Genomic DNA, 23,170 nt, shown 5'->3' with positions numbered 1-23,170 from the left:
TGTGATATTTTTAATAGTCGTTTTATTTCTTCTGGTCACCTGTTTGAAAAAATCCAAATCTATCTACACTTACATCAGTCAAAGCTGGGTGCAGATATAATAGCAATACCTCTTTTGGGGAAAGATTTTCCCTTAGACAGTTCTCTGTTGAGGAGGTTTTTGATGTCCTGGCCTCATTGATCAAAAAAAAAGGCCACTGGAGAAGACCTCTTGAATACAAGACTCTTACTACCGGCTGCACCTATTATAGTTTATCTTTTAACAGATATTTTTAATCTCACTCTTGTATCCAGGAATATTCCTTATATAAGTGTAGAAAGCAGCTCATGTACTGCTTCTGCATAAAGAAGGCAACACTAGTGAGCCAAGTAACTACTGCCTAATCTCCAAACTGTCATGTGTAGCCAAAATCTTAGAAAAGCTCATCAATAATCAATTACTTTGCTTTCTGTCTAAGCATTGCATTTTAAACCCCCATCAGTCTGGTTTCTGATGTGGACATAACACTTTAACAGCAGCATGTAAGGTAGTAAATGATATAATCTGTTCTCTGGATCGGAAGGACTGTTGTATTTCCCTGTTCATTGATTCGTCTAAAGCATTTGACACAGTGGATCATACTCTTCTTTTGGATAAACTTTGATCAATTGGTTTTTGATACAAATACATGTAACTGGTTTCACAGATATCTTACTGGCAGAACTCAAGCAATAGTTGCAGAAGGCCATTAATCTGACTTCCCTGAAGTTACAAAAGGGATGCCACAGGGCTCAATACTAGGTCCTCTTCTGTTTATGTTACACAGTAATTTACTCATCGGTGGCCTCTATTGACAAGGCTTTGTCTAATTTAAAGACAGATTTTTTTAGCTATTGAAAAGGCCTTGATTTAACTTAAACTTTTACTTAAAACCAGATAAGACTAATTATTTGCTCTTTGCCAGATCCTACATGAAAAATCCAGTAAGTTTAACTAATAGTACAATATCTAAGGGTCAAATTTAAAAAGTTCCATGTTATAAGTACCTCAGTATCCGGTTAGATGAAAAATTATCCTTTAAAACTCATGTTGAGGAACTGACAGAGAAGTTTAAATTTAAATTGTGCCTCTCTTTTAGCAGTGGGCTGCAGATTGTAGAGGCAATATTTTTATCAGTGCTTAACTATGCAGATGTAATTTACATGCATGCCGTTGCTCGTACCCTCAAGCCCCTTGACGCTGTGTATCACAGCTCTCTTAGATTTATTACAGGTGACAGTTTTAGAACTATTATTGTATCCTCTATGAGAAAGTGGGGTGGACATCACTTACCACTCGAAGGGAACAACACTGTCTTTTTTATTTATAAAGCCATCCTAAATAAGCTACCGTGTTATTTATCATCACTTGTAAGACTTAGAAAGATGGGATACTGTACCCGATCACAAGAATGCATTACCTTATGAATACAGAACTGGGAAAAAACTGCATTCACCTATTATACTCCTCATAGGTTGAATAAGCTTCAGGACTCTCAAAAGTTAGAACATTTTTCAACCCTAGAACATTTTAAGATTCTGTTTGATGATGTTTTATATAATGAATGATCTTGTTTTTCTTAATCCATGTGTAATTATACTTATATTAGTCTTTTTCTTTGTATTCTTTTTGTATTTTATAAGTTATTGTCTTGCGTTTGTGTCGTATTTATGTTTTGTTGATTGTACACTTTTGTTATATGACTTGTTTTGGTTGTGTATTTGCAGGGCGCCATTGTAAATGAGCGTTGCTCTCAATTGGTTTCCCCTGAGTAGATAAAGGTTATAATAACCTTAGAATTAGGCAGAAAATAGGCTTGTCTGACTTTTTCCTTTCTCCTATCATGAATGCAGGCCTTATAAAGTGATTTGACATTTAGCCATGTTTTTGCAAATATATTGCTAAATGTCAAAGTCAGTCTCACTAAAGTATGTCCAAATCCTGTTGCTCAAAAGGCAGAGGAGGGGAATGACCTCTTGACTTTGAACAATATTGTACAGCCAAGAGTTTGTGATATGCATCACAAAACATGCTGGTGAGGCTGTAAACATGCTCAGTGATGTCTGCCTTACACAGAACTACTCTCCAGAGACTGAAAACGCGATCACTGTTATTAGTCTTTGGAGCCGTTTCTAAACAAACTAACGTGACCAAACTCTTCATTACGAAGTAACATGTCACCCAGTGCAGCGGTGTGGCTCACTGACGTGTTTTTAATAGTTTTTGGACAACAACGGAGGTCTACAGCACAGAGGAATAAGATATATCAGGCTTTGGATACACACACAACACTTGTTAGTAGATCAGTTCGTTATTGGTTTGGATCCAAACATGAGATTTGTTGACAATAAGGAATATATAGAAAATTGCCAGCCATTGACAAGGTTGTCTGGTACACCAGGGCTAGACCCAAATGCACGACTCAAACAGTAGTTCCAAAAAACAAGTCTTTTAATTGCAGGTTTGATACACGGGCAGGCAGTCAGAGAAGGCAACAGGACCAAAAAGGGCTAGGCAGAGGCAGAGTCAAAAAAAGGCAGATCCAGGGTCAAAAACACTAGAGACTATAACAAAGAGGATAATGCTGGAACGCTTGCGACTAAGGGCGAAGACGAACTAGCACAGGGAGCAGGGGTCACACAGACTAAATACACAAGGGGAGTGAAGGTAATGAGACACAGGTGGAGGACATTAGGGGATGATGACGAGGACAGGAACGGGAAACACACAAGGGCAGGAAGTGGATCTGAAACGAGAGGAGAGTTAGAAACCAAAATAAAACAGGAAATGCAGAACTAAAAGAGAGAAAAAACAAAACTTAACCTAAATGCAGGATGATTCATGACAGCCATATCCTTTAAGTAGATTTTGAATGCAGGACTTTGACTTGTAATAAAGTATTTTTACATTGTAGTATTGCTACTTTTATTTAAGTAGAAGATCTCAATACTTCCTCCACCACTGCTCTGGACAAGAGCACGACTCATGGGGAGATGGCGCCCTGGGGTCGCCACACAGACCAAGAAAGCCTGACTCAACATCAGCCGTAATAAACATGAGTGGTGTTGATAAGTCTGGCAGATTTTAGCAACAGTATGCAGTAAGCAGGATGCCATGCGAACAGATTAGACTAAAGAGGACATCAGTCATGAAGCATGAAGTGTTCCTGGTGTGTTTCATGTTTTGACTCATTAAGGAGCACTTTAGCTTGTGCAACAGGGATTATTTTAACTTCCTCGGAGCCTTAAAGTCTGTTTTTTATGTGGAGTTCTTCCTGCTGGAGTCGATTATACGTGTTGATTACCTCCTTCCTTTTTTTCATTCTGTAAAACAAAATTATAATCATCTTTCTTCACTTGACTCCCATTCCCTGTTGTTATTGTTCATGTTAAATGCTGGTCAGTTAATTTAGATAGAAAGTCGGGTTTAATATGTTATAGAATACATCTGAAAACAAATAACCTCATAACAATATAATCTCCACGATTTTCTTTCTGTGTAGGAGGTTCGTCTATAAATCTTCCAATTCAGTTAAGATAGGTTGTAATTTATTGAATTCCTGTTATAAGAAGGAAAAAACACTCAAACTCTTTGAATTGGGAAAATCATTCAAGCGCCCACCCCGCCACTGGTGAGCATACCATCATATGACTATAGTGAATGCTCTTAATTACTGTCCTGATCAAAGGTGTTTTTGCCTTCAAACATGCAGTAAAATAATCCACTAAAGCTGACCTTGCATTTCTTCTGAACGTAGGTTTCAAAAGGAAACATCTCATAAGTGCCTTTTGAACCTGCCAATCCGGCTCAAGGTTTCAAAATCAGTTTAATCATCTTTTTAAGGACTTTACATGAATATTAACAGAAAAATACAGGTGTGTTTCCTTTTCCATTGATTCATTTAATTTATTTGATGATCCAAAACGTAAAATAGTTACAATCATTGAGGATTAAATCACAAAAAAGTTAAAAAAGGCTTATTTCCATTATGGTCCACCACATATAACAAACAGCATTACTGTAACAACATAGGACAAATACATACATGCCAACAGCGAGGTAGCATGTTCTGCATGCTCTGACCTCCCTTCGCTATTAATATCAGGTTATAAATTACTGAGAAACCATCGTTTCAAGGCCACTTTGAATATGTGCTCCGATGTGATGAGTTTAGGTTGTTCCATAGAACAGCTGCGGACTAAATAATATATTTTTACCCATCAAAGTCTTAGAGCAAAACAAAATGAAATTAGTTACTGCCTTATGTTAGATAGCTGCTGTAAATCAGTGAAAAGTAATTACATAAATACGCAGGCACACTTTTTTAAAATCATTTTATAAGTATACAGCTGTAGTCGCCTACTTTAAACAGAGGTGGAGAGAGCAAACATAATGCTAGATTTTAACGGTAAGAGTTTTTTTTCTAGTTATGAAAAATGGGAGCTGTCCAAAATACAAAATGTCCTCTTTGGCTCTGTGTCTAATTTTTATTGGTTGCAAATTGGCAGCTTTAAGATGAAGCCGTCACATTTTGATGAACTTTAAGTTTACTGAAACATTTTCAGCTATTGAACTGTGGTGAAGCTGAGCACCTTCATCTGATGTCATGTTATATCATACATACACCATTAAACAACAAAATGGACCAGCACAACCAAGGTTCATTACCAGTTAAGCTGTGTTAAGTGATTTCTGCCCACTAAACAGTAGAAAACCATTTCTACTTACACATCCAAGAGAGCTAGCTGTTAAGCTAAGCTAATCATCTCCTGGCTTTAGCTTCACACCTACCACATGGTATCGATCTTCTCCTCAAATTCTCATTAAGAAAGCAAATAATCGTATTTCTCAAAATATCAAACTATTTCATGCTTTTGACAACAAACTCTGGAGGAGACTGTCACAGAAATAAAGTTCCAGGGTAAAAATGTAATATAAATGTGTTTCTCCTTTAGGCATGAGAGAGAAAAGAGCTCAACTCTGTCTCCTAGAAGTCAAGTTTACTCCAAGTTTCTAGCAAAACAGTTCTGCTGCTGCAATTTAGTCGTATATGAATGTGATTTCTGGTAAATTCAGAGAGGAAAAGGTTATCTAAATACCTTTACATGAATTTCCTTTTTGCAAATCTTTTTTTTGATGTACTCTATGCTCAGTGTTGTCTTGTGTTGTTCTACTGCTGCACAAACTGTTGCCCTTTGGGGACAATAAAGTTATTGAATCTTGAATCTTGAAGGGCCAAACCTCTTGAGCAAGCTCAAATTTTATTATTGGCAAAGAGTGACTACACCAAAGACAAACCTAGAAACATTCCTTAAAGAGTTGGCCCCTGCCAAAGTGTATTATGCAGCTCTTAATTTAGTACAGAAAGTTCTGCTTAGTGCCAGCGAGCTACTCTTGATCAAAGTCATTAGTCACTTGATTTGGACTCTTTGCTGCTGAATAATTGAGGCAGTGAGAGGATAAAGGATTTGACTATGCTGGCTCACTAGTTAAGAGTAATAAAGAGAACTCCCCTCTTTGAGAGAGAGAGAGAGGCAGAGGCATAAGGAGGAGAAAATAGAGAGAGGACAGGAGGAACTGAGAGATGTGTAGAGTAAATTAAGGAAAGATTGAGAGGACGGGAGTGTGAGTCTAATTTATTCTTTGTCTGCTCATAGCTCTGTCCACCACAGTACTGATGAAACATTTAACACTATAGTATCTGTGAAACTACCACCCACATTTGGGGGAGAAAAGTTCCCTAAGTCTGGACAACTTTGCCCATCCCTCCTCTAGCTTGTTTCGACACCATTTCCAGGGTTTTTGCTTTTTAACTTAAAGGTATAATATGCAGGATTTTCTTAATAAACAATGTGTAGACTCATATAAAAATAATCCCTCTCAATCATCACTTACGACCCACTAGAAGTGTGTTTATCTGCAGAGACTCTGCCTTCTGCCTGTATTTTCTTAGTATTTCACTGTGTTCGGGATGTTTCTGGGCGTCGACCTTTGGGCAGTGGGTGTGTATCTCCCAGCCAATAACAACGCTTACCCCTAAATTCCACTGGGCGTGCCACGGTGCGTTTCAGAAGCGTCCCAGAAGCGGCTCTCCGCTGCGCTGCACTAAAGATAGGCGCCTCGTCTACTTTTTATGGAAACCGCGTCAAGCAGCACAGAGCAGATCGAGGTGGGCAGGAAGTCAGACACAGAAACAGCATTGAGCATCTGGTCAGTTTTCAAAATAAAACACCCTGTGCAGACTCCTGGTCATATATCAACAATAAACACAATTAAAACAGATGAATAAAGAAACCATTTAACTACGCAGCCTACTTAACCACAGAAGAAGCACAAAAATCAAGGAAAATGACCAAATCAATGAAAGCTGAGCAAGTTAACAAAATTGGGCAGTTTAGTTGCCCTGCTACTGCAGTAATTACGGTAGCCTTGAGGGACTATTAGCTTTGACCAGGCTGCCGTAATTACTATAGTAGGAGTGCAACTAACTTCAAATGGCAGGACAGGATGAAGCTCTGCATTCACACAAAATCCGGCAATGTGGCGCCTTCCGGCAGGGTTGTGCAGGGGTGTGGGCGTGTTTATTTGTGCTTTAGAACATCACCGAAAATAATGTTTTATTTATCTGATTCACGGCTTTGTTCTCGCCGGTGCTGCTCTCTCTTTTTCTCTCTCAGCTCGCTCTGGTCAACTTTAAATGCTGTTTTACAAAAAACCAACTAACAAATCCTGCATAGTATACCTTTAAAAGCATTCATTTTAGAGCTGTTGGCACTCAAACTCTCTGTACTTTACATCCTTTCTGCGGAGTGCAGTTCACCCCGTGAGCATATATCAAAAAGATAATAGAGCTTTGATTTATGCTATCTAACATGATGTAATATATAATAAAGTGTTCCATCATTGTACTTGTTTTCATCTAATGTCTGCAGGCTCTGATTTATACCAGCAATTCATCCACTTACAGCTCTGTGATATATTTTCTGACTAGAAATCCTTGAATTTCTGTTGAATCAACCGTCGTCGGTGTTTATAAAGCGTCAGAGACAGGTTAAAGAAAGGATTTGTTATAGAAAACATTTAATTTATCTCTTGACAAGAGACTAAAAAGGCTGAAATTAACTGTGCCCGGCAATATTTAGGTTTAATTTTTGTAAGTGAGGGTTCATTAGAATATAAGAAAAATAGCATAATCCATTGTCCCGTGGTAGTTCCACTTCATTCTGCAAAACACTGGCTTAGAGAATTTAAATGCTGAATTTGATGACTTTAAGTTTCTGCTGTTTCACGCTGATGGGACTCCGTGAGTTCCTGCATCCATCATAATGCATGTCGACACTACAGGCTGATGTTTTGTTTTGAGCTGTTATTAGATCACGTCGGGATAAATATAGGAGTAAAATTTGACTGTTAATGCATTTCCAGGCAGGTGTATTCTGCCTTAAGGCCTCTGCGTGCTTCAAACAAACTAGTTCTTACGTGTTGACCAAGCATGTCTAAAGGTAAAATGTCTGCCACGCTTGAAGGAAGGGTACAAAGCCATCATAGCCTCCACCTGGCTGCATCCCACTGACCTCTCAGCCACTCTCCAAAAACTCTGTAGTTTAGTACAAATGGTTTAAGAGAGACCTGCGATTTTACACATCAAAGTCTGTTTACAGGTGTTGGTGAGTTCTAATACATATGTTCATATAGCCTGCAGTGGGAGCTGTGTGAAATCTGATAAATTGCATCTGAAAACTTTTGGGGGTGTGGAGTTAGAAAGCAGTGAGGTTGCCAGACATCTGTAGCTTTTCATCTCTGCTAGAAGCTAGCAGCTCTGGGATACGTTAGCCACTGCTAGCATAACACACCTGAATCTTCAACTGAACTGTCGGAGGTCAAGTTGCATTGTGGGTAATGTAGATGTCAGGTTTTGACAAGGAAGAAGAATGTGTGGGATAAAAACAGTGATATCTCTGGTGCATCTACTGTCCGTTGTGAGTCCGACAACGTTACAGAAGTTCAATACTAAATCAGTCTCTCCTCATTCATGGTGCTTGGTTTTATACACAAAAAGTGACAAAAGTTGTTGTGTGACAAATATTAAAAAAAAAGAGCTTTCACAAGTTCAAACCCTTCCTACTTTCACACCTCTGCTAATTACTGTTTGAAGTCAGTGTGATTGTTAAACTGTCGACTGTCCCCTGTCGTCAGAAAAGGGAGTTTTAGATGCTGTTGGACGATCTGACAAACACTTTGTCTGAAGCATATTGAGGCCAATTAGTCCTACAGAGTTTAACTGCAGGATAAAACCATAAGAGCAGCACCAGTGACAGTGAATTCAGCCAACTGAGGACTGAAGTGACTTTTGGGATGAAAGAGATCCAGAATAGAGATCTACTAACAGTCACCTTGAAGCAGCTATGAGAGGTACTGAAACCATTGGTGGTGTTTTATTTTTAGGCAAGTTAAAGGTACACAGTTGAAAGCTTTATGTGAAAAATACAACTAATCAGCTTAGATGATAAAGTTGGTTATTCTACAGAAATCCAATTTATCTCCACTTAATGTTCAGTAGTTTGCTTCAATTTTGTTTAAGTGTCAGAAATGGACACTTTACATGTAGGGAAGTGACAGATCGAAATGTAAGAGCAAACTATAAAGAATAAGCTCTGCAGACAGGAAGCTGGTCACACTAAAGTTACCTTAAAATCTATTTGTTTTTGTTTGGATGATCCAGATCACGTCTCTGATCGTCCCTCAAAACTTGCCAGATGCTTCTAGCAGTGCAAAGGTCAACAGCTGGAATTAATCACTATTTTCATCATTTAATCTACTGACATGTCTACTGAAATGTTAATAAATAAAAAAAATGCATTCACAATTATCCAGAGGCCACTGTAATGTCTTCAGTTTGCTTGTTTTGTCTGATTAACAGTCTAAAATCTTACAATATTCAATCCACCAACAGAGAAAAACAGCAAATCATCACATCTGAGACGCTGGAACTAGTCAATGTTTTTGGTATTTTTTGCTTGAAAAATGACTGAAATGATTATTCAGTTATCAAAATAGTTGCTGATTAATCTTCTGTCAAGGTCTCAATGTAAGACTGACGGATGGGACTTCACAAAGTAAAGTGAACTTTAAGTAAAGTAAAGTGAACTTTCCCCCGCAGAGTAAAAAAAAGAGACATTATTGATTTAAGTTTCTGCGGCTTGTTATTCATCTAAAACAGATTTCTCTTGTTTTATTCTGCTTTTTTAAGTCATGTTGAAAATATCATAAATAAAAGTATAACACACTGAAAGGCAACGCTTATTGGAAATCTTGTAAGAAATATTCTTTCTGCTATGGTATAACATAATTAATGAAACATGGAGTAACTAATTACTTTTCTCCAGTAATGAGCTTAGTTATCGATTCATTTTAAAAAGTAAAATGTGGTTTATCCCCTTTTTTTTTTTCCACCAGCAACCCGACATCAGTAACAGGCTGCACCAAGACTCTGCATTACTCTTCTCCAAAGCATCTCATTAACTAAAACTTTAAAAACTCCTCCTGAACTCGGTTATCGGCATATGTGAGTTCATAGTTTTTAAATCACTTCATAAATAAAAGTTAACTTGGCCTGCCTGCACTTATCTGCTGGTATGAAGAGATCACAGACCAGCTCGGTTGGTAAACATCGACGTGCTGTTGTAGAGTTTACCGATGTCAGGATAGATGCTTTATGGGAACTGCAGTTCACAATTTTTAAGCCACCTGTCAACTGACTGAGATTTAAAGCTGGCAGTATGAAGAATGACCACATTTACTCCCCTCAGAGAAGTGTTCAAGGTGCCGAAAAGTGCAACAGAATAATTCCTTCCACTATTCATGAAAGACTGACACCAATTTTTTCTCTGTGTAGTTATTGTTGTGGATATCAGTGTCTGTTGTCTCACCTGTATCTCTACTATTCTCTTCAGTAATCTCTTTACTTTGAAGCGCCTATAATCGATATTTTTATAATAACTATATGTCAAATTACATTGTGTATTGTGCGTGGCTCATAGTGATGAACTTACAGAGAATTACCAGCGACTCTGCAGCTCACTATGGAGCTTTATAGTGAGTTTCAGCTCATTGTTTATCTGTCCGGCTGCAACTTTACTGTTTTGCTTCACTCTTGGCACTCATTTTCAGAGAAAAAGCTCTAAAAAGCCACTGTACACACTGTAGACTAGCTGGTGAACATAGTGGAGCATTTAGCACCTGAAGAGCCAGATATTTCCCTCAGGAGTTGGTGGAGAACAAAAACAGAGCTAAAAGAGAGTGAATATCGGACTTACATTCACCAGGTGGACAGAAACACGACTCCAAATGAATGATAATGTTGCTCCGTAACTGCTGGATGTGGAAATAAGCAACTGTTTGCTAACAAGTTCAACATATTAGCTTAAAAGCTGATGATATGTCAGAGTTGTGTTCACTACTTGATTCTGCTGAAAACAAGTGGACAAAAAACATTTTTTGCAGGTTTAAGTAACATCTAGTCTAAATACTTGCTGGTTCCAGCTTCTCATATTTGAATATTTGTTGTATTCGTTGCTTGTTTCTGCTGAAAACTAGCGGACAAAAAAGCAGTTAATGCAGGTTTAAGCTTAATGTTTAATGTTTTATATCAGGATAAACCTCACCTCATAAACATGTAATACTGTAAATGTTATATAACACACTATTATATAGTTAGAAGCAGATTTTAAGTGTTTATTAATGTGCAGTATTTGTCTTCTCCTATTAATACATATTTTATATTATTACAACTGTGTTTTACCATATTTTCAATCACTATCAGTTTAGGCAGCAGCTTCCTCTTATGTGTGTCCACAGGAGGAGTTATAGCTGTTGGCAAATACATTAATAAACACTTATATCTGCTAACAAATACATTATAGTGTGTTATAAACCATGAATTAACAGTTTATATACTACTTATAGATGCTACATTGAGGGACTTAAAGTAATGTGTTAGCCTCTCTTCTTTTTCCTCCTCTGTTCTCCACTTCTCTCTTCTCGTCTCTTTATCTTTTTCTTCACTGCACTTAATTTTTTTCTTCCTCTTTTCTTCCTTTTCTCCTCTCTGACCTCAGCTCATCTCACCTTTTCCTCCTCTCCCCCTCCTGTGAGATGCTCACACTCTCACGAGGATTATTTCATTTTCAGAAGTCCATGAATCCTCCACAGTCTCAGACCTCATGACTCACACAGATATCGACGATTACGCAGTTTTAAATCACACACGTTGACTCACTGTCTCTTCTCTCCGTTCAGGCTGTGAGAGCGACTACTGGGGTCCCCACTGCAGTAACCGCTGTCAGTGCCGGAACGGGGCCAAATGTAACCCGATAACCGGAGCCTGCGTCTGCACCGACGGTTACCAGGGCTGGCGCTGCGAGGAGACTTGTGACCTCGACTTCTACGGCAAGGACTGCATGCTGGAGTGCCAGTGCCTCAACGGCGCCACCTGCCACCATCAGACCGGCGAGTGCCTCTGTGCGCCCGGATACACCGGTGCCTTGTGAGTAGCTGTTTATGCTGCTGAGTGTCCCTCTTAATAAAGGCTGAATGCAAACGTCCTTTGCAGACTTTTTGTCACACATATTTTGACATGTTCATCATCATCACATCAAGGCTGCGAGGGCGCCGGGCTGTGAGGGGATAAAAAATATGGTACTTAAGGCCTCAAGTGTTTCCATGGAGATGAATTGAAACTCATAACCCTGCAACTCATTTTCAAAGTGTTTCTCTGAACGGTTCTTAATGGTTTTGATATTGGCAACTTGTGCATGATATGTGCAGGTCTGCAGCTTTACACAGCGGCTACAACAACAACCGCAGCGTCCAAATGAGTCAAAACAAGTAGATATCTTTCAACGTTACAGTCTTGTTAGTGTCAAAGTCCCTCTTTTTGTTACTATACTTCCACCGCAGCTCAACAGGGAAACACAAAGAGGGAATTTGATGCTAAAAAGACTGTAAATGTGTCAGATATCCACTTGATTAGACTAACTCAGACTGATGAAGCCTCATATAAGCTTCACATCAACTTTTAAATGACTGTGTGGACACATTTGAAGCATATTTGAAGGGGATCTTTAAATATCCAGTATAAACAGGAGGAAAACCTCTTTCACTGTTCATATGGACACCTGACTGTTGTCTTACTGTAAGACGGACTTGATAAATTGTGAACCCGTCCTTCTAGCTTAAGAGCTGACTGACAAAAGCATCGTAACTGAACTGAAGATGCTCTTAGAAATGGTCGTACGTTAACTCCTGCCTCTCTCTTTTACCTCCAGCTGTGAGGAGCCTTGTCCTCCAGGTAAACACGGCTCCCTGTGTGAACAGCGTTGTCCCTGTCAGAACGGAGGAACCTGCCACCACGTCACAGGGGAGTGCTCCTGTCCCGCCGGCTGGGTGGTACGACCCGCATCACATCCGCAACACAGCACACACAGCATCCAAACTAACCGACTCCAAATAATGTGTATTTCTGTCGGAGTTCAGCCAGTAGAGAATCTTTAAAGCCAATGCTGAGATCAGTTTGGATCTGGGGATGAATATTCTGTATAGAGATTCAATATTAAAATGTTTTTTTTTTTTGTTTTGCCTCCACAAACTTTTATCTTTCCAGGCTGAAAGCAACAAATTCATGTGAGATTAACGGCAGATGAGTCACAATATGACTACAATTTAACAAGTATCAAACAAACAACAAGCAAAGAAAATACATAATTGCAGGTTTTAGAAACAAATGACTGACTCTGCATAAATGGAAGATTAATTGCTTTGATTATACTATTATGCTTTTCACAAAATCCTTTTATTTTATTTTGAAATTCCCTGAATAAACTAAAATATGAGGGCAGTAAAAAAAAATGTTTTTCTGAGAAGTCAACATTTTGAAAATAAACTCACTGCTAACTTCTAATGTGACAAACTCAATTTCATTAATGCGAAGCGTACGGTGTTTACTCGGTGGTATGTTGTCAAATTCATTTAACTGATGTAGATATAAACACGATGATCATGTAATCTTCCTCCTCAGGGCCCCGTCTGCGCTCAGCCGTGTTCGTTCGGATCATTTGGAATTAATTGCTCCCAGGAGTGCACCTGTCGTAACGGAGGCCTGTGCGACCACATCAGCGGTCAGTGCCAGTGCACCGCCGGCTACATCGGAGAGAGGTGAAGTATGAAAACAGCAAACTGTAACATTGTATAAAACTTTATTGAACCCCTTTAGGAAATTAGCTTGTTGCAACTGCAAATATTAACCAGCAGGGAGAAAGATAAACATGACTGTGAAGTACGTAATAAATACTGATACTGATACTGATACTAATATTAATACAGACAATAAAGTAACACTGATGCTGTAAATCTAAACAAGTTATGTGACTATATTAGTGGGAAATACAGAGAGTACAGATGAAATGCGATTATTTTTGTAAGTTTGCTTGTAGGGGTGTGCCCGAATACAAATATGTTATTCGGCAAAGCACAAAAAGTGTTTGTTTTTGTTTTTTTTTACAAATATTTGTTTCATACAAATATTTTGAAATTATTTCTTTTCGGGAAGAATTTAAAAAACATGTTAAATACCAGCACGCAGGTCGGTTACATCTCTATCTCAGTCTCTCTCCTCTGCTCCACTGTTACGTCTATCAGCAGGTCTCAACGAGGGGAGTCACATCCACCTGCTACATGACGCACATTTCCTCATTTGGACATCACTCCCGGAGTTGGGGGTGTTCCCCAGAGATAAAGCTGAACTAAAGACACAAATGAAGTGCTCCCTTGGGAACACTTATGAACACTTATTGTTACACTTTAATTTTCTAAAATTAAAAGCGTAATAAAAACAAAAACAGTATTTTTAGGCCTCTTTCCACTTTTATTCGAATACAAATACAAATAATTTTGCTGCCTCAACAAATACAGATACAAATACAAATACTGGGCTCTCTAACTTGCAGGTGTTACCAGGTGGCTTGACTGCTTATTTAAATTTAGATTACTAAATTAGTCATTTCTGATATTTTAATATAGCAATTCTTAAATAAAAATAATGACAAAGTGCACATGTCTGCTGTCAGATTGTGCATCAAAATTAAATCATAATACAACGCTATACTCAACAGACATATTCAGTTATCTTGCCATCATCAGGGTGGAGTCCAAGCTTGTGTCCGGTTTATTTATATACTGTATCGTCCAACAACTAGTCATGTGACTTTACAAGAGAAATTACCATAAATATGAGGTATACAACATAGGTTTTCAAAATACAAAATTTGATCTTAATGGATGCAAAACATAAATTAGTAAATGAATAATAATAATAATAATGATAATACATATTTCATCTTTTATTTTCCATCTTTCATCCATTTTTGCAATACCAAATAGCTGATTCTGCTATTTCAGTTTTCAAAAAACAAGAATAATTCTTCTGTATCTTCACTTAAAGATACGTTTAAATAACAAAATACCTTTTATAAATTATATAATAATAATATTTCTTCATCTCTTGTTAAATGCCAAATAAAAGAGACTATTTATACACCAAAATGCCTCTCTTTTCTCTCCCTTTAAAATGTCTTGATATTTTTAATGACCCACATTTATCCAATAAATGTGTTTAATGTGATTCGGGGCGTCGAGCTAACCCCATCCATCATACAGTAAAACCACTCTTGACCTCATTAGCTTGTGGTTTATAGTAGCTAACACAGTGATATCATAGTAGGAGGAACGGTATGTGGTCCAGGTCTATTTTTTTTTCATTTCTCCCTCGTTCTCCGCCTCCTGGTCTAACAACACAGGTGATTGAGGTGCAGGTGGAGGCTAACAGTCCCCCTCAGCTCCACGTTGTTGTGGTTCTCCGGAGACTCATGCAATCAAATCAAATCCCTGAACAATTTGATCTGGTTCTTTTTGAAACGATACTCCAAAAAATATATGTTTCACTAAAACATTACGCTGCAGAAAATGATCTAACTGCAGTTTAACTGAGGCATTAAAAGACAAGTTCACAATTTGTAAAGTATGTCTTAAAACAGCAGTCAGGTTTTCCTCGCTGTAATTATTCCTCCCTTTCATACTGGCTATTAAAAGATCCCCTTCAATGTAAAAGATGGAGGCCAAAATCTACAATGTGTCCTCAGTCTTTAAGTGCAAACATGCATTTAAAAATGTATCTGAAGCTTATATATATATGAGGCAGGAAGAAAAACATTTTGGCTTCTGACTGTTGTTTTAAGTAAGACTTGTATAATTGTGAATCTGCCTTGAAGGATAACCCTGGGCATGTGCTCCTTAATTTCTTAGGAAATTTGTGTATTTCAGCAGCCTGGGATGAGTTTACAATCTACATATTTAAAAACTGACACATGATGTGTATTGTACAAGCTGTTTCCAGCATATTTACACTCATATACATTGATTTTAAATTTTACTACAACCGCAGTTGCTGATTTCACTCAAACGTGACCCAGAAATTAAAACTAAACTGATTTAAGCTGCAGATTGTAAAATCAGTTTTCTCAACACTATAATCTTTAGCTTCTGCTGCACCTTCAGAGTCGTAGTTAACTTCTACCCCCAAATATTTATATAAATGGTCTTGTACCTTCATACCTAACCACCTCCCACATTACCCCTGTTCTTGCGTCCCTCCATTGACTTCCAGTAAAATTCAGAATAAACTACAAGATCCTGTTGATTCTATATAAAGCACTCCATGACCTCGCCCCTAGCTACATTTCTGAGCTCCTTGTTCTCCCGTTCCACTTCACGACCTCTTCAATCCTCAAATCTCAGCCTTCTATCTACTCGCACAAACAGCAAATCAAAAGCCACTCACACAATCAATCCACCACAGCAGGACCTTAAGTCACCAGCTAGACTCTTCTCTTCTGTAGTTCCCCCCGGTGGTGCAACGAGTTACCAAACTCTGTTCGATCTGCAGAGTCCCTCTCAATCTTTAAGAAAAGACTAAAGACCAAGCTCTTTCACGAACACCTCTGCACTTGATGGACTGTAGGTAGAGAATAAACAAACATGGTTCTATGCACTCTAATCATTGCCTTGTTGCACCGCCTGTTGGCATCTACGTCCCAAACTTAAGCTTTATGTTTTACTCGTGTTGTTTGTCTCCTGTCCAGATCCCTGCTTGTGTTGTATCAGTCTCATATGTACGTCACTTTGAATAAAAGCATCTGCTAAATGAAAAAATGTAAATGTAAATGGTGACCGCGCATTTGCATTCTTAGACCCAACTCTGTCGAATCCTTGGACTGTTTTAAAAGAAGTCTTTCTTTAGACCTCCCTTCTAGTTCCCATGTCCTGTTTTTATTTCATTTTGGTTGATTTCTCTCTTATGTCGTGTTTGTCTGTTTTATTAATCTATCTGTTTCAATTTTGCATGTGCATGTGTCTGTAAAACGCTTTGTAACTGTGTGTGCTATATAAATAAAAGCTTACTTACTTATTTATCTTAACATATGTTGGATATTAGAGACGACTTGTTTAATTTTGATAGACTTCTATTGAAATTCACATTTGTTCTAAAAATAGAGACATATCTTACGACATGTGAGCTGGAGGTACAGTGTGTGCAGAGAACATGAAGACTTTTCAGTGTTATGTGTTAATGTTCTTCCTCCCTACTCTGCCCGTAATGCTCAACTAATGCTCTTGGATTGCTGTTACGCTCCTTCTGTCTTTGTCCATTCCCCCGTCAACAAAAGTGGGAGATTTTTACCAAGAGCCATTTGAAATTGTTTTCTACTTTACTGCCTCCATCATCTCTGACATTGTCTATTAGTTGAAAAAGACTTTCTCCAACCCCCTTACGTCCCTCCGGTGGCTCCTTCTCTTTCTCTGCCTCTCTCCTCCTTTCTCTGTCCATCTCTCTCTCTCTCTCTCCCTCGCTCTCCATCGTTATTCTCAATTGGTTCAAATTACCTCCATTCATTTAGGCCCCAGACAGGTGAATTAGCCTACATGGAATAATTCCTAGATTGAGTTCTCCTCCACCTGGTCGGCGTTCTAATGGCATTAGCCGAGATAAGAGTCCTGAGGAAGTTGGCATGATTTAAACGTGACACAAAACAGAAGTCCTCGCTGAGCCGTTTTAATTGAGTGATTTGTCTATTTCTTAATGGTTTCATCTCGCGGGACGTGTTGAGAATGATGCAGAGACGTCAGCCTAACTTAGGCTTTCACTTAGCTGAAACAATTTTCTATTCAATACGGTTCTATCTGTTCAGTCGGGGGGGGGGGGGCTCATTATAATCCATATGGCCACTTTGTAAGCTTTAACCTTGAGCGCCACACCGGGTCTCAGCATAATGTGTAGCCTGTTGACCTTATAATGGTGTGAGCGTACGTGACGGTGGAGCACATGTCATCTGGGAGGAAAAATGGAGAGCTCTGAGTGAGTGTTGGATAATATCACTCTGTACTTATTGTAAAGTAGTATCATTGACCATTATTCAAATTTTAAATGTGTCCTTTCAGTATAATTCGGACCGTGAAGAATGTGAAACTTATTTTAAATGTTTTGAACAATAAAACAAGCTTTCAGTTATCATGAGATTGATCCTGGTTTTGGGTGTTATCCCAGTTTTTATCATATTTGGGATCTGATGTGTTATTTATCCAGGTTTATCCATGTTTCTGATAGTGGGGAGCTCATTGATTCAGCTGCGTCTTTGATTTCTCGACATTTCAGCAACTATCTGCACAGACTGAGATGATTTCACTCTGCTTAATTTGCTAGTGCCAGTGTTTGCCAGTGTCAGACTTTCACTCATATTTCACATTTTATTAATCATCATATTTTTTGTTTAACTGACAAATCTGAACTGTCCTCCCAGGAAAAATGAGTCTGACATTTTACATTTAGAGACACTGACAGAGGTCGTCATAGGTCCAAAATTTTGGACCTGATCCAAAACAGACCGTGGAAAAGCTGCTTAAGTGCAGGTTAAGGACTGTCGGACCAGATCTGACGTAAGGATAATTAGACCTGATGCGACATGTGGTCGACCTGAACAGAGCGAAATAGAGAGAAAACATCAACATCTGCAGCAGCATGATGCTCTGCTAAAAAAAAGCAGCAATACTTGTCATTTTTCCTACACTTCACAGTTAACACTCTGCCTTAAAACACATATTTTCTCCCCTGATGATGATGATGATGATGATGATGATGATGAAGCTGGTAGAGTCTGCTTGCATCCAATCAGTTATTAGACATATTGAGACCTTCAACCCAACCGGACTTGGATGTACATAATTCGGACACTGCTGACACCAGTCTTGTGTCTGGTCTCCGTCGTCCCTTTTTGGTCTGATGATAACTTCTTAAACATGCATATTAACTCAAAAATGTTTACTGTTATTTGTACAAAAACAAATTTAACGACATCTCTGAGGACTGCATTCCTACTTAATATGTTATCTTTGAAGTTGTATTTTTCCATTAACTAGAGTAGAATGAAAGCAAACAGAAGTCAGAAAATTGTCAGATAATAACTTAATAGCTTCTTTGGCAAAACAAGCAAAACTCCACAGGAACTATTTATGGAAAATGGGTTTAAAAAACACTGTGAATACAATTATCTCTTAATGTTTGTCGGTACTTCTTTAGGAGCGAATAAATACGCCCGGACAAAAGACGGCTAATTGAATGAACAGCTAAGCTTTTAACTGTGACGAGAAGCTTCCTCTCACCGCTGCTTTCTTATTGTCTTTAACCCAGATGCCAGGACGAGTGCCCGGTCGGCACTTACGGGCCGCAGTGTGCCCACAAGTGTGACTGCCAGAACGGCGCCAAGTGCTACCACATCAACGGTGCCTGCCTGTGCAACGAGGGCTTCAAGGGCCCGAGCTGCCAGGACCGCTTCTGTCCCACCGGCTTGTACGGACTCATCTGTGACAAATACTGCCCCTGCAAAGAGACAAACACGCTCAGGTGCTCAGTTGTTGGTCAAGAAAGAAAGAAAGTGACGTAGTATAGACGAAAGCTCTGTTTGAATCACTGCCAATGAGTCCAGATGCAGAAATGATTGATGTCTCTGCATTCCAGTGTGAAGCATTTTGCATGCAGTTAAACACAGGACTGTCTTGTGCAGTTATGTCGTGTTTCAACAGTACTTAAAGTGTCTGTTCTCAAACTATTAGATCAAAATGTAGTAAGGATAGTATGTTAGAGTTATAAATATTTAAAACCCTTTCATGCATGGTGTCCACTACAGCGGACGGATATTTGGAAGCCATTTTGAACCATTTACGTTGTAGTACCATGTCCCAACTACCAGGTGTTGAACCCCCAAAGTTTTGTCTACAATTCCATCTGAATGTCATTTTTGACTCTCTCAGTGATTTTGAGATATTGAATCATAAATTCAAAATGGCGTAAAGTGGAGGAAATGCACTAAGTAGCTCAGGAATATCTGCTAAACTCTTTTATTCTCAGAGAAAAAAACAGGTAAAAAAGTATATTTTTCAACTAAATAAGATGTTTGAAATACTTTTATCAAGTTTTTAATACTATTTTTCTTCTGTCCACTGCAGTGGACGTCATGCAACAAAGGGCACATTCTGCCTATTGGGCCTATGACATGTTTTTCAAATATCCTCTCTATTGTTATTTAATGTTCCTATGTGTATTCATACCATTTGCTCTTATATATATATATATTGTATATAGATATCTATATATATTATTAAATATATATAATATATATATATTATTATATATATATTACATATTTTGCCTATATTGATTTCCATGAATCACTTTTTACTCCATTGATGCATGGTGTCCACTACAGTGGACACATGTCAAAATACAATATATTAATATTCATTATATTTACGAGTAAAAATAAACAATAAAAAAATATTACTCTGTGATTTAATAATTCATGCATGAGAGGGTTAATTTTACAATGCCTTTTCCCTCTCAGCTGTCACCCTTTGTCGGGAGAGTGCACCTGTGCAGCGGGATGGGCGGGGCTTTACTGCAACGAGACCTGTCCGGCGGGTTACTACGGCGAGGGCTGCAGAGAGCTGTGTGCCTGCGCCAACGGAGCCGACTGTGACGGCACCACTGGAGGTTGTGTGTGTGCACCGGGATATATAGTAAGTATAGACAGACACCTACTCTGAGATGAATGCAATAACAACCATCATCATCATCGTCATCATCGTCACTCATCTGCGGTGATTCATATCTGATGTTGAGAAAGCTGTCCGTTTTACAGAATCAGTCTAATCACTGCATCGTCTCAGATTTACATCTTCAGGAGTTGCAGGTGTTCAGATAGTTTATTTGTCTTCAAGGAGGAAATGATTTTCCACAGTAGGTGCGTACAAACACAAACAAGTAAAACCTATAAAATTCTGGGGAAACTTAATTACAGAGACAAAGATGAAGACGTGGATTGACACTCTACACAACACAGACTGGATTTCTTGTAACTTAAGAGGAAGTTACTTATTTAAAGCTCGTATGTCTATAGGAACAGAGCTCTTGCTGGGTAGTTTATACCTAGAGTACGGCCAGAAAGAAGGGAGGTAGAGTGCTGGTAGAGGGGGGGGGGTCTGGGTCATGTGTGATTGTGAGTGTTTGTGATTCAGGGATGAGGTGACACAATTGGATAAGTTGGGGTTGGGAATACCAATGAGTTTGCTGGCTAAATGAGTTGTTTGTATTGGTAACAGTAAGCATATGGAAAAAAAAAAAACAGATGGCAGCATACAGAAGAACTGTCTCAGTGATGCTACGGTACAGGAGAAGATGGGGTTGGACAGACAGGTGGTTTAGTTTACGGATGGATGTGAGTCTCTGATGGCAACACTTGTAAATGTCCATGGTATGATGATTGAAGTGGAGGTTATTGCCAAGGTATCCTAAAGACTCCACCACCTCTACCTTCTGTCCTTTAATGGTGAGACTGGGGGGATGGACCACTGTTTTGCGGGGGGGCTAAAGTAGGGATGCACTGATCCGACTTTTTCAGTCCTGTTACAGATACCTGGGCTTTAGGTATCAGTCGATAACGAGTACCAATCCTATACCAGTGTTTAATTAATGAGCTGTATGCCTCACTGTATGGAAGAGACTGGGAAACAAAATGTAACAAATAAATACATAGATATAAATTTACTGAATTGTTATTTTTTAAAATAATGGTATCCAATACCAGATCGGCCCATTGTCACTGATACCAGATCCAGCTATTTGGGTCAGTATCAGACTGATATCCGATATAAGTATTGGTATCGGTGCATCTCATGGCTAAAGAGCAGCTCTTTAGTTTTTGAAATGTTAAGGTGTTGAAGGTGTTTGTCGCACCATGTGCTAAAATGGGATATGTACGAGATAATCAATGAGTAGGTGTGTGTTAAATGGTTTTAAGGCACAACATGGAGGCGAAGTTCCTTAAAATCGCTCAACGCACATGTACAAGTTTATTATCCTGCTTATAACATGGTCATCTGCCAACAATATAAAATAAAAGTTTACTGTTGTCATGACAATTTGCCACACTGTACTCGCCGCCAGCCTGAACCGAGGCATAAAATTCACGCAAGGTGTCATTAAGCATAACTGCAGAGTTTGTCTCCAAATCAGCGTTTGGTAGAGAAAGTTTTTCACTATATTAAAAGCCCACTTTGTTGCCTTTTTCATATTAATTTCATCCTTCTCTTCTTCTATCATCTTAAGCTCTTCAGGTCTCCATTTCTTTTTCCTCTGCTGCATCCCATTCTTCAAAACTTCATAATGAGTAAGCTTTGACAGCTGTGCTCTTTAATGTTGCTATGGTTACAGGTTGGGTAGCAGATCAATTTAGAAACAGTTATTAAACTTGAGCCGAACTACGTGTGCAATATATACGGTTTTAACACACACCTGCCGGCCAATCAGAAAAGAGTATTCACCCAGATCATGGTATAGGGAATGCTGATAGGCAGAGAGTCATTTGCGTCATTGAGCATTGCGAGGGCGGCCATGTCATCTGCATATTTGAAGTAGAGGGTAATGGCGGATGGACTTTGACAGTCACTTGTATAGAGGGTGCAGAGAAATGGTGCAACCCTTTAGAGCACCGCCGGTACTGAGAATAATGGTGGTTGACAGCGAGTTGTCAACCCTTACTGCTTGTGATCTGCTGGAGAAGAAGTTATGGATCAGATGGATTAACGGTGATGGAACCTGTAGGTGCTGTCGCTTCTTGATTACCTGATGGTGTTAAAGGCGGAGCTAAAATCAATAAAAAGAAGTCTGGCATAGTTTCCAGGGGTGTCCAAGTGTTGTAGTAGAAAATGCAGGAGACAGGACATTGCGTCATCTGTGCCTCTCCTTTGATTATATGCAAATTGTTTGTTTCATGAGATTTCTTTTACATAATGGAAACGGACCAGTTCAATCTAAATTCTTCCCTTCTGTGGGCCTCTTGGAAACTTCTAAGGCTTTTTCATGAATCTGCTTATAGATATGACAACATAAACGTAAAGTTTTCATAGTGACTATTTCTTTGGAAGAAAATAGATCCAATGATATACCATATCCATCCACAGTAATTTGGACTTTGTATCATGAAAGATGATGTTTTTAATGTGATCTTTCAATCCTGGGTGCATCACACACATTGTATTGGGATGGAGGTAGAAATCTCAGAAAGATAAGACCAAAACCCTGCATGGATGGATACAACTAGATATAATATGTTTTGTTTTTTATAATTTGGGTGAACTGACCCTTTACTACCTAACCTTTAGGGTCAGGAACCTGCTATGGGGTTGGAGGATGATTAACAGAATAGGAAAGCAGAAAGAATATATTTCTTCTACACAAAATCATGTTTTCTCCATGGAATTTTTACTTTACATTTACTACTAGGACAATTTAAGTGGATAAAGGCTTGTTCACACACAGTTAGCTGTAGACTAGCTGGTGAACATAGTGGAGCATTTAGCAGCTAAAGAGACAGATATTTCCCTCAGGAGTTGGTAGAGAGCAAAAACAGAAGCTAAAAGAGAGTGAATACTGGACTTACATTCACCAGGTGGACAGAAACACGACTCCAAATGAATGATTATGTTGCTC

General features: G+C 38.7%; 1 protein-coding gene across 2 annotated transcripts in view; it reads left to right on the top strand.

Annotated features, from left to right (window-relative positions):
* Positions 1-23,170, top strand: part of LOC122986866 (multiple epidermal growth factor-like domains protein 11) — a 172,809-nt gene that overhangs the window by 94,196 nt on the left and 55,443 nt on the right. For both annotated transcript variants that reach the window (XM_044358331.1, XM_044358321.1), the window contains exons 7-11: positions 11,317-11,563; positions 12,345-12,465; positions 13,094-13,230; positions 18,815-19,027; positions 20,025-20,199. In XM_044358331.1, coding sequence (XP_044214266.1) covers positions 11,317-11,563; positions 12,345-12,465; positions 13,094-13,230; positions 18,815-19,027; positions 20,025-20,199 — 893 coding nt within the window. The remainder of the gene's footprint in view (positions 1-11,316; positions 11,564-12,344; positions 12,466-13,093; positions 13,231-18,814; positions 19,028-20,024; positions 20,200-23,170) is intronic.

The sequence above is a fragment of the Thunnus albacares genome, chromosome 1, assembly GCF_914725855.1.
Source record: "Thunnus albacares chromosome 1, fThuAlb1.1, whole genome shotgun sequence".
Classification (NCBI taxonomy): Eukaryota; Metazoa; Chordata; class Actinopteri; order Scombriformes; family Scombridae; genus Thunnus; species Thunnus albacares.
Note: the sequence above shows the minus strand (reverse complement) of the source record. Positions and strands in the feature narration are given on the sequence as shown.